The 11348-nt window shown below is 35.9% G+C and overlaps 3 protein-coding genes across 5 annotated transcripts; 2 read left to right on the forward strand and 1 right to left on the reverse strand.

The window, feature by feature from the left end:
• The first annotated feature begins 384 nt into the window (after window positions 1-384).
• LOC18597552 (cis-prenyltransferase 4, chloroplastic-like) lies at window positions 385-4045 on the forward strand. The gene is made up of 5 exons (XM_007026657.3): window positions 385-884; window positions 968-1035; window positions 1801-2467; window positions 2890-2990; window positions 3881-4045. Exons 1-3 carry the CDS (start codon window positions 453-455, stop codon window positions 2237-2239), a joined length of 939 nt encoding a protein of 312 aa, XP_007026719.3. The 5' UTR covers window positions 385-452; the 3' UTR covers window positions 2240-2467; window positions 2890-2990; window positions 3881-4045.
• Window positions 4046-4873: 828 nt separating this feature from the next.
• AIRP2 (RING/U-box superfamily protein) lies at window positions 4874-7607 on the forward strand. The gene is made up of 5 exons (XM_007026658.3): window positions 4874-5379; window positions 6383-6533; window positions 6633-6699; window positions 6787-7021; window positions 7318-7607. The coding sequence occupies exons 1-5, from the start codon at window positions 5315-5317 to the stop codon at window positions 7526-7528; spliced, it is 729 nt and encodes a 242-aa protein (XP_007026720.1). The 5' UTR covers window positions 4874-5314; the 3' UTR covers window positions 7529-7607.
• Window positions 7608-8155: 548 nt separating this feature from the next.
• Window positions 8156-10693, reverse strand: HMGB1 (high mobility group B1). 3 transcript variants are annotated; one of them, XM_007026663.3, is made up of 8 exons: window positions 10533-10693; window positions 9893-9972; window positions 9501-9623; window positions 9341-9398; window positions 9205-9249; window positions 8772-8852; window positions 8603-8680; window positions 8156-8385 (listed from the first exon to the last, which is right to left on the reverse strand). In XM_007026663.3, exons 2-8 carry the CDS (start codon window positions 9958-9960, stop codon window positions 8335-8337), a joined length of 504 nt encoding a protein of 167 aa, XP_007026725.1. In that variant the 5' UTR covers window positions 9961-9972; window positions 10533-10693; the 3' UTR covers window positions 8156-8334. The 3 variants fall into 3 exon arrangements, with proteins under 3 accessions (XP_007026725.1, XP_007026721.1, XP_007026724.1); XM_007026659.3 differs by having other exon boundaries at window positions 8156-8400; XM_007026662.3 differs by having other exon boundaries at window positions 8156-8400; window positions 9893-9969; window positions 10533-10660.
• Window positions 10694-11348: the final 655 nt, after the last annotated feature.

The raw sequence follows: 11348 nt of genomic DNA on the forward strand, positions 1-11348 counted from the left end.
AAAGTTATTATAAAATTGAAAGTAAATACTAAAATGTAAGATAATAGTATTTAAAATTTAACATTAAGTCAAATATTTATTTTAGATAAAAGCAACAATGTGCATTTTCATTTTATTTTTTATATTTTACTAAAAAAAAGTACTTTTTTCGTCTCATTCTTTTGTCCAGCTTTTCTTTTGGGGATATTTCTTAATATTTTTATTGTTTATATTTATATTAAAAATAATATTGAATATCTATATATCAAAAAGAATTTTATATATTAATATAAAATTTGTCAAAATTAAAATTTTTATATTTTCATAAAAATAAAATAAAATAGACGTTGATTACATTTAAACTTTAAACCGCGAAAATGTTTACCGTTATTTTAAAAGAAAATGAAGTCCCACCTGGCGGCAAAATTGACTAAACCGTCGTCACTGTTCAGGAAAAAGGAAAAACCCTAGCAATGCACTTCTCTCTGCAATTCTCTCTCCCTCCGGTCATCACCGCACTCTCCCCTCGGTCAAAATCCTTCTCGCACCAGCCACACCACCACAGGATCAAGAAGCTGACCTCGCACGTGCCGAAATCCCCACTCTGCTCCACCACGGAATGCGCTCTGATCCACCAGTGCAAAGAAGAAGAAGAAGAAGCCTTTGATGGAAGAGTCGAAGACCAAACGCTGCCGTTGGGACTACGGCCAGAGGCATTGCCGAGACACGTGGCGGTGATCATGGATGGAAACCGGAGGTGGGCCCGGTTGAGAGACTTGCCCGTGGGGTCCGGTTATGAGGCCGGCGTACGGTCCTTGAGAAAGATTGTGGAGCTCTGTTGCGAATGGGGAATAAAAGTTCTCAGTGTTTTTGCTTTCTCTAGTGATAATTGGTTTCGTCCCAAAGTTAGTTTTTTGCCCCCCGTTTTTTTACCTTAAAAATTGTTTCTTTTAATTGGAGTGTTCATTTACATATTGCTTTATTGCAGGTGGAAGTGGAATTTTTGATGAGTTTGTTTGAGAGGGGAATGCAGGAGGATACGGGAATTTTCTTGAGGTAATACTCATACACGTCGGACTTACGGTGTGTTTGGATTGAGAAAAACTGAAAAGAAATTAAAATTTTCTCCTTTGGATGGGAAAGTGGGGTGGAAAATGGCAAGTAGGTAATTTTTAAATCTCTATAAAAGTAGTGGAATTGGAGCGAAATAAACTAGCTAATATGGTTCTTTCTAATTTTTCTTAATAGGACTTCTGTAGATTGTTGGGTTTAAAATAACAAATAGCTTCATAATTTGCATGGATTTAGTTGAAGTTGTGCTATAAGTTTCTTGCATTACTGCATTTGCAATGGAAACCCAATGTTTTAGTTTCTAGAATGTTGCTGATTTCTAGGAGATTCCGACTTAGATCTGTATCGATGTAGTTTTCAATGCTTTTCAATTATCTTGGTTTTGATCTTGTTGTTATAAGCCTTAAAGCCTTTCATTTTTATTACTATGGCTTCCAAAATGCGTTCAACATATACAAATCGGTGCCTGGGCTGCTTTAAAATTTTTACCCAATGAATGCTTAGCAATGCCTTTCTCTACTGCAAATAGAAAGCTCCTCAAATATTAATTCTGGGTTGTCTTGAAATAGGATGCTTTCAAATGTCTTGGTTGAGTGCCCTTTTATATTTATTGATGAAATATCAATGCTGTGACTGTTTAATCTTCTCTTGCCATAATTTCCTCTGATTCTACATTCTGACTTGTTGATAGCTTTTGAGGAAGAAAGTGGTGAACTATTTAAACCTCGCTGATCTGTTGTCTAATAACAGGGAAAACATCCGAATATCTGTTATTGGAGATTTAGCTAGGCTCCCTGAGGCCCTTCAAGAATTGATAATCAACTTGGAGGAAGCCACTAAGAACAACGCACGTTTTCAACTAATTGTAGCTGTCAGTTATAGTGGACACTATGATGTTGTTCAAGCTTGCCAAAGGCTTGCACTGAAGGCAAAGTGTGGTCTTATTGAGCCCAGTGACATCAACGAGTCTTTAATTGAACAGGAACTAGTAACAAAGTGCACTGAGTTCCCCTATCCTGACCTACTCATACGGACCAGCGGTGAGTTTAGAGTTAGCAATTTCATGTTATGGCAGTTGGCGTATGCTGAACTATTCTTTGCACAATCACTGTGGCCTGATTTTGGAGAAGCTGAGTTTTTAAAGGCATTGCTAGCCTTTCAGAAAAGGCAGAGACGTTATGGTGGATGAAGTGTTTTGAGTATACTTGGTTGAGATTTTGTTATTGCACATATGGAATGGACAGGGATTTGTGGTGGCATGTATGAAGGGCATAATAAGAAGCTTCATATGGCCTCTGGAGTATACCACTCAACTTGCTCAGAGCATATTTTTGAAGTGAATTCTGGCATCATAATGGATACACATCCCATTCAAGTTGGATGTTGAATACGCTGCAACAGGACTGTGTGGAATCAGGTAAGAATTGGGATGTTAATGCAAGGAAATTGCTGTCCTAGGAAAGGTTGATGCATAAACATGGTTTAACACTAGGAAGTTATATTATGTTGAAAAAGCAACACTATAATTTGTAAATCTGTCATTAAATTTGGAAATCTGATTTCTCATGATTGGGCTTGTAACTCGAAAGACTATCCACCTTCTCTAATCCTATATTTTGAGGGGTGTTAGATTTTTGACCATGTAAATTAAAGTAGCTGATAGGATTCCATCATACTAGAATTGAGAGTTACTATACTTTCTTGTTTCCGCTATGTTCTATAGTATCTTTCTTACACTCCTTTTTAACATTATGTTAGTATCAATGGGCTGTTATCTACATACTTCTAGATGCGGTATGCCTTAAATTGGTTTTAATTTGACTTGATCTAAATATGTAGGTACTGACACTGCTAGCAGCCTCTCTTGGATCTTGCAGTTGCGTGTTGAACTTTGATAAGGAAAGCAGGATCTAGTAGCTCTGCCAACATCTGTTTGCACAGTAAGATTTTTATTTAAAATCGAATTGGGTAAACGGCAATTGCCTCAAAAAAGAGTTTAACCCTTGAAAAGAAATCAATGGTACCTTGAAATAAAAATTTTCTTCCCCGCATGATGCCTCGCTTGGGTACTCTTTTGCGTCATGTGTTGAGTTTTATACTATCAATAAAAGTTTACTGAATACTTGACACAAAATTATGAAAACCAAGCGAGACACCAAATGGAGGTAAGGGATTTTTGTTGTGGTACCTTGATGTTAAGATGTAACTAGAGACTTCCATTTTACTTGATCCACATAGTGGTTTGATATGTCAGTTGTCCAAGGAAATGGTTGCTTGTGACTCTTCAAAGGAGTTTTGATTTTCTCTGTTTGGTGGCATCCTTTATTAGAAGTTGGCATGTCCTTCCCAGAACCAAAAAAAAAAAAAAAATTATGACAATAGCGACTTTTTCAGTTCATTTTACTAACCAAAAACTAGTCTAGAATTGTTTATCTGCGGTCTTCACAAGTTGGTTGTGGTAATAACTTTCTTTTCTCTTCATTTCTGCTTTGAACAATGATCATTTTTTCTTATATCATCTTCATGTCAATTTTGTCACACAGCTGCATAGTCAAGCTATCTTGCACGTTAATTTATCAACTTAGGGTACTAATCTGCTGATTTCATTTTCCTTTTGATATCATTAGAATTTGGAATTTTTGGGGTTAAACCCAAGGTGTTTAAGCAACATAATGAATGATTAAGGTCTTTAATATCAAACATTTGACCCTTGCACCTAATTTCACCTTTAAAAACGTTTGTGGTAACAGTAGCTTTAGCTTGCATTTTGTGCTAAACATTTTTCCTTCAGCAGTGAGTAACATGGGGCTTTCTCTTTTCTTTCTTCTAGGTCTTTGTTTCTGCCTAAGCATATGGATGTTGGTGAAAGCATAAAGCAACACATGGGTCTGCTTTCACTTTTAACGACACCTTAAATAGGTTTTAGTCCTTTCGTAGATCTAAATGAAAAAAGGGTATTCTTGTTTTCCTTTTTTGTTTTAATTTTTTTATTTCATTTCTTGCTTCATTTTTATTAATATTTCAATTCGAAGTTAAGAAGGAAAACCTATAAGGTATTCATTAATTATGAGATAATCATACCCGGATCTGATTAATACTCAATAATACCAAAATAGTTTATTTAAATAAAAAATGACGTGACTGCTTATTGCAAAATAAATATTAAAAATTTTATGTTATTTATTTAATATTTAATCCGAATCTATTTATATAGTATTGTATTTTCCTTAAACCATTGAGATACTGGAAGATATCTGATTATGTATACGCATTATGAGGTGTGGATTGAGAATCATGGAAAGGTGTAGTCCACAAAAGATATCTGTGTCATTTTCGTAATTATCATTGAAAAGCTTGCCTCTTTATTAGCACTGTTTGCCGCACCGAATAAATATTTACTTAATCATACCGATCAAGCAAATATGGGAAACTAAAAATTAAATTAAATTGAAAAAAAATAGTTTTTTCCCCCGATCTGCGATTTTGCAAGCAAAGGATTTACACGTGGATAACTCTGGGCTGGGTGGGGTCCATGTTTTGCACGGATCACGACACTCGCACCAGATAACTACCCAAACAAGTGGGACCCTCATCATGGAAACCGTTAGATCACATCATGCATGGTCGCCACGTGTTACACCTTCTGCCCCTCCCGCCACCATCTCTCCTCCCTCCCGCTGCCCCTTTTTTGTTTCTTTGTCGTCTTCGTGAAACAGTAGCAGCACCTAGTAGTCACAGTCACCCGCGGATGCACGTACTCCTTCATGCACCCCACGCCAAAGAAAAAAAGGAAGGGAATGTCAAGGGTAGGTTTGTAAATTTCAGAATATAAAAATGCTTCCTCTTTTCATTCTCCTTCTTGGGGTGTGGTTGCATTTAATACGAATTTCGCTGAGTGTTGAGTTGAGAGATAAATGGAAATACGATTACGTGTGTTCTAAGCGAAGACCCAAAGCCTTTTTTCCTTTTCTCTTTGTTTTTTGTCCTCCTATTTCTCACACTCCTCAGCTTCTTCTAAATTGGAAGAAGAATTTCTTATACAGGGAGAAACAGAAATCTGGGTCTGTTTTGTTCTGTTTCTTTGATCGAAAAAGAAAGAAAAACTTAAGTCTTTTTTTGGCGTTTGGTTAAGTGTAGATGATGATGATGATGCGTAAAAGGGCTGTTTGAGGTAAATGGGTAGTTGGGGTTTTGGATTTTGAGCTGTGAATCAGTTACAGAGTTGTTACCCAAAAGAAAAAAAAAAAAAAAAAGGGAAAGGGAAATGAGGAAATCGTTTAAGGATTCTCTCAAGGCTCTTGAAGCTGATATTCAGTTCGCCAATACCCTGTAATTTCTTCTCTCTGTCTCTCCGCCTTCATTTCTTTTTCCTTTTTCTTTTCCTAGTAGTGTTGTGATATTCTGTGGATGATGATGAAGAATATTTATTTATTTTAAAGTATATTGCTGTTTTGGTACAACACTAAAACTTGTTTGGGTCTTCAATTGTGGAGAGTTTTCTAATTTTCTGTCAAAATCCCAATGGTGTGGATTTCCTGTCACTCGGCAAATTAAAATTTTGTAACTTCTTGGGGGGGGGGGACTTTTGATTGAAAGTATGATAATTCTCATCATGGCTATGGTTCTGTTCTATATGGAATTTTCATTACATAATTGGAAAAATTTTATTGGTAATATTTGTTATCTACCTTAACTGGCTGAGATGTTTTCCTTTTTTCCGGTGAGAGCATTCTTGATGGCTCCTGTAGTAATGAAAATTAGTAGATGTTCAAGCTTTAAGATACTTGGGATATAGTTAACTTATCCCGAAAGTATCATGCTTATAGAATTTAAGCTTAAAAATTAAGAGTTTTCTCGACACTGCTGATCCAGTATCAAGCCTAGCCAGAAAAGTTAAAACAGTGTACGCAACATATAACACAGAATGGTTCAGATGAGACTCATAAGCATGGTGAAGTGATATTCATCCGCTTCCAGTGGCCAATTGCAAACTGATTCAAATTTGCCCAAATTTTATAGATGATGTTCAGAGTGGCATTCAAATGTTACTTTATACATGTGGTTTGTATGTCTGCTGATGGCCCCAAAATTTTTGGGGACCTCCATCTAGTTTTCCTCTTTTTTTTTTTCTGTACTTCATAATTTCGGGTAGTTTGATTTTTCTATAACGGATTTTCCATCAGCATTGATTAATAAATGGTAGGGACTACCTTGTACTACATGTTCTTGCTGAATGCAACAACTGCAGAGATGTGTTGGTAGTTCTGTCCTTTCCATTTTGGTCCATCTTTTTGTTGTTTTCTGATTTGTGTAATTGTTTTTTAATGATCAGGGCTTCTGATTATCCAAGAGAATATGATGGTACCTGCCTTCAGATGAGATTATCGTACAGTCCGGCTGCTCATCTCTTTCTTTTTCTTGTTCAGTGGACTGATTGCTATCTTGCTGGTGCCTTGGGATTGCTCAGAATTCTTATCTACAAGGTGATTTGCAAGATGTTGTGTAATAATTTCCTGATGTTCCTTTTGAAGTTTGCAATGATAACATGGCAAAGGGCATTAATTTGTGATGTTTATCTGCAGGCGTATGCTGATGGGAAAACCACCATGTCAATTCATGAAAGGAAAGCTAGCATAAGGGAATTCTACGGTGTGTAAGAAAGGATTTGTTGTTGTTGTGCATGTTTGTGATTCATGTTTATCTAACTATTCGAGTGGTTTGGATTTATCATGGCAGGGGTGATCTTTCCCTCATTACTGCAACTTCAAAGAGGAATCACCGACGTGGATGACAGGAAACAGAAGGAAATTTGTGCTGCAAAGTATAAGAAAAGGGATGAAATGAATAAAGGAAAGCTCTCTGAAATCGATTTAGAGAGAGAAGAAGAATGTGGGATTTGCATGGAGATGCACAGCAAGATCGTGTTGCCTGACTGCAACCATTCAATGTGTATGAAATGCTACCGGACTTGGTAAGTTGTCATAATTGTGCTTTCTTTATCCAACATCACTACCCTTTTCCTTTTCCTATCTAGGTACAAGAGAGCAATATCGTGGGGGTGATGAGATTAAAGTGGGGCAAACCCAAAATTGAATTATGCAATAATAGAGATAGTATGATGAAGGGTCCTTCAAATTTAAAGAGCTTAGCATCTCAAGCTTTAGCTTTTGTGATGGATAGTTTACATGCCATTGTCACTTTATGCTAAAGTTAAGGCATAATCATCTTTGGGGATAATGTTTTTTGTGCCCTTATGGTTTCTTTTAGGCACGCAAAGTCCCAGTCATGCCCCTTCTGTAGGGACAGCCTCAAAAGGGTTGATTCGGGTGATCTTTGGATATATACCAGCAGCAATGACATTGTCGATTTGTCCTCGATACTGAGGGAGAATATGAAGCGACTCTTCATGTATATTGAGAAGTTACCGCTCATCGTTCCGGATCCGAAGATTGTTTCTTACGATCCAAGACTCCGATGATTCAATTTATTATTCGGGTTGGATTTTAGAAGTGTATATAACAGTACGGTTCCATTGTATATAATTCATGTTCTCTTCATTTCATTGTAGTAAAAATTTCAGAAGATGTAGATAAATATTCTTTGTTATTAAGGTATGTTTTCCACATTGAAAAGTTCTCATCTAATTCTAGAAACAAAATGTTCCTTTGCCTTCGAATCTCAATGATTGTCTTGAAATGTTATGATCTTTCTTGACCAAATTCTCTTATCTGGCGATCTTTCTCGATCGTTCGATATATTTTTTAAAACGTTTGACGTGATATTCTCTCGTTCGGACTTGAGCTTAAACAAAACAAAACGGAAATCCTTTCTCCGCCGTACAAATACATGTTCTAAAATTTGAAAGATTATAGGTGTTTGTACGTTGTACCAATCTAGTATGTACCCTGAACTATATATCTATATATTCTCAATTTCTTTTTTTTTTTTTCCTCTCAAATAATATGAAAAAGGGTAAGAAATTATTAAAAAGTAAATTTATAATATAAAAAATTTAAATACATTAAATATCTCGAAAGACTTCATTTTGGGGAAAGATGGAAAAAAAGAAGCCAAGGAAGAAACATTTAACGAGAATATATGGCTCTTTGTGGGTGAATAGTAGTTATATAAAGCAAGACAGATGCCTATAGCATCAGGATGTTACGGTATTCCAAAGAGTTTTTACCACATTTGACCTACAAGTCTAATTATAAACATACAAAATCTAGAATCTTTTCTCCAATGTTAAAACCATCTTATGTCCAAAGTCAACCATCCACCTTTTCAATCATCATCTTCGTCCTCTTCCTCTTCTTCCTCCTCCTCATCGTCCGGCTGTTGTTGTCCTTCCTGCAGGAGTAAAGCATCAGAAATATAAAAGGAAGGCGAAACAAAAACCCAGAAAAGGTTTTCTGGATGCAGATCTTCCTGGTGAAAATTAGCCCACAGTTTGCAGCAAGTCCTAATTATGTCCTCAAGAGTAAATTATGTATCTTAATAGCATAGGAAACATGCCCAAATTGATGCAGGCCGAAAATAAAAATTAAACTACCTCTCCACTAGCCTCATCGTCTTCATCATTCACCTCCGATTTTGACTTCTCCGACTCCTCACCATTAGCAGCAGTTTCCTGTCAATTATCACAGTAAAAATAAAAAGTCAAGCAGCAAGTCAAGCAAAGCATTGCCGGAAATGAGGAAACAATAGGGCAGATTGTTCACCTGCTTCCTGTTGTAGGCATTCATTTGCTTTTCGTAGTCAGCCTTCCGTTTTGCAGCTTTGGCCTCATAAGGAGCTTTTTCCTTCATGAACAGGTGATAAGGTCAGTGCCAGAAATTATTACCCTTCTTCGTAATGGAAATCTTTTTCATTACTGTGACCACTAATCTATCTTGCGTGATAATTAGAGCCTCCAACAGAAATGGCATTGCAAATATTTAGAAGTAAAAAATGAAGATGCATGTGCATACATTTGGACAACAGTAAACCACAAAGAATTCCAAAGTCAATCAAAGCAGATGGCAAAGGTCAAAGACACTACGTATAAATGAACCAATACACAAGCAGAAAGAGGGGAAAAAATGTGGTCCCAAGGTCCATGCAAACTAAAATATCATTACATGTTAGCATCTATGTGAAGATGTCAGAACTTACATCCTCAGACAAGGATTTCCACTTCTCACCCGCAGCTTTCCCAACCTTCAAGCAAAGAAATTCAAACAAACAACTCAAAAGATCCAATCAGGACACATACGTTCAACAACGTGCTCAAAGATTGCTAGTTACTTACAGCTGATACAGCCTTCACGTTAGGATTTTCCTTCTTGAAAGTAGCTCTAAACTCCTCGCTGTTACACACGAACATGACCCAAAATCAATGAAAATTAAACACTCAAAAGAAACAACATTTTAAGTAATTTCTGTTCACAACTACAGTCCAAGATACATACAGAAACACAAAGAAAGCACTAGGAGGCCTCTTTGGTTTGTTGGGGTCTTTCATAGCCCTTCTCTCCTTCTTGGCTTTCCGTATGCTGCTTTGGTCAACGAGCGCCTTCCGCTTCCCAACCTTTCTGAAAAGAATAGAGATACACACAATCCATCACTACAAAATTCCTGTTCCCCCACTGTACCAACCATCCATGTATGAACATCCATCAGGTATCAATTAAAACTCATTTATTAGCAATCATGGAGAACACATTAACCACAACAACCACAACAATTAACAAATTCTCACCGAAAAAACAAAATCTGAAAGATAAACTTCAAATTTAAAAAAACATAGAACAGAACTCAACTATCCCAACAAAAAAGAAACAAATAGCAGAAGTCAACTAACCTGTCGTCAGCAGGCCTCAAGGCTTCGGCCGTGTTCCTCGCTGCACCCTTGCCTCTAGCTCCCTTCATTTCTATTTTCTACTGTAAACCCAAAAATAACAAAGGATTATCAATAATGAATAAATTGACTTCCATAAAAAGGAACAAATTGAAAAAGAATCGAATAATCTAAAATAAAACAGAAAAATAGAATAATATTTCGTAATTACTAGGTACCATCAGTCAAGCAAAATTTCAGCTAAACTTAATCACATAGCTACAAAAAAAAATTCATGAAAAATTAGTAATTAAACAATTTTCATAACATAATAAAGTGCTTAAATAAACATAATACATGATTATTTTCTAATTAAAGAAAATTTAATTCCTCTATGAAACAGGAAATCAAAAACAGAGTTGCGAATCTTTCTAAATTTCTCATTCAATGAAATATAACCAAAATTTCGCTTACTTCGCGTTCTGCTTCTCTTTCAACCAGAAAAAAAATATAAAAATATGAACATAAAATTTTTTTTAAAAAAAAGAAAAGAATCTACACTCTCAGCGAGCAAACAGAGGCGAGAAAATCTGATTAAGAAAAACAAAAAAAAAACAAAAAAAAGAAGAAAGAAGGAATCAGATCTAAGAAAAACCGACGCTACCTTAGAGAAAATATCAGCCAAACGACGATACTTTTGAGAGAGAAAAAACAGAGCAAACAAAAGAAAAAACAGAGAATCTTCAGAGGTTATCAAAGGGCAGAGGGGAAAAGCGAGGAAAATACCAGAGAGCTGTGAAAAACTTGATAGAAAAAGGTTACCGGATCAGCCCGTTTGCTTCTTTAGGGCTTAGGCGTGAAGGCCTTTTGCCGCCAAAAAGTCAATGTGGTTATTTTACCGGATATAGCCGGTTGTTTTTTTAATTAGGGCTACGTAATGGAAAAAGGGGTTTTTTTTGTTTGATATATCGATGGAGGTTTTGAGCGGTGATGATCATGATTGCCGCCAAATTATCCTGTGCGCCTGACGACAAGGGGAGGATATCAGAGGCACGTGTGGAGAGTTGACACGTGTCTCGCTTTTTCTTGAGGAGGATTTGAAATGACTGACTGCGGATCGCTGATTGGTTTGGGAGGTTGAACGTTCATCTGCTACGCGTGAGCTTATATTGGGCTATTGGGCCTCAAAGTGGATTTAGAAATTGGGCTTAATTGGGCCCAATTGAGCCTATTCCTGGATTTCTTTAAAGTAATTCATGGGGTGCTCGTGAGGTTTTTTTTTTTTTTGTTTCTTTTAATCAATTTGCAGGCTTTTTTCGGTTAAAAATCAATCATGAAAGTAAAGAATTAAGGTATAATATTTTAAAATATTACAAAATTATTTAAAATCTTTTAAATAAATTTTTATTATTTTATTATATTTAATTAAATTTTTATATTGTTATTTTAAATTAAATAAATTTATATATATATTTTTTAT

Source organism: Theobroma cacao, chromosome 5 (assembly GCF_053813885.1).
Source record: "Theobroma cacao isolate CCN51 chromosome 5, ASM5381388v1, whole genome shotgun sequence".
In the NCBI taxonomy this organism is placed as follows: Eukaryota; Viridiplantae; Streptophyta; class Magnoliopsida; order Malvales; family Malvaceae; genus Theobroma; species Theobroma cacao.

Coding starts and splice junctions, on each gene's coding strand:
- HMGB1 (XM_007026659.3), bottom strand. CDS start 9,960: ATGAAGGGAGCTAGAGGCAAGGGTGCAGCGAGGAACACGGCCGAAGCC. Junction 9,624..9,892: donor TTGAGGCCTGCTGACGACAG/GTTAGTTGACTT, acceptor TATTCTTTTCAG/AAAGGTTGGGAAGCGGAAGG. Junction 8,401..8,602: donor ACGATGAGGCTAGTGGAGAG/GTAGTTTAATTT, acceptor TTACTCCTGCAG/GAAGGACAACAACAGCCGGA.
- LOC18597552 (XM_007026657.3), top strand. CDS start 453: ATGCACTTCTCTCTGCAATTCTCTCTCCCTCCGGTCATCACCGCACTC. Junction 885..967: donor ATAATTGGTTTCGTCCCAAA/GTTAGTTTTTTG, acceptor GCTTTATTGCAG/GTGGAAGTGGAATTTTTGAT. Junction 1,036..1,800: donor GATACGGGAATTTTCTTGAG/GTAATACTCATA, acceptor GTCTAATAACAG/GGAAAACATCCGAATATCTG.
- AIRP2 (XM_007026658.3), top strand. CDS start 5,315: ATGAGGAAATCGTTTAAGGATTCTCTCAAGGCTCTTGAAGCTGATATT. Junction 5,380..6,382: donor ATTCAGTTCGCCAATACCCT/GTAATTTCTTCT, acceptor TTTAATGATCAG/GGCTTCTGATTATCCAAGAG. Junction 7,022..7,317: donor ATGAAATGCTACCGGACTTG/GTAAGTTGTCAT, acceptor GGTTTCTTTTAG/GCACGCAAAGTCCCAGTCAT.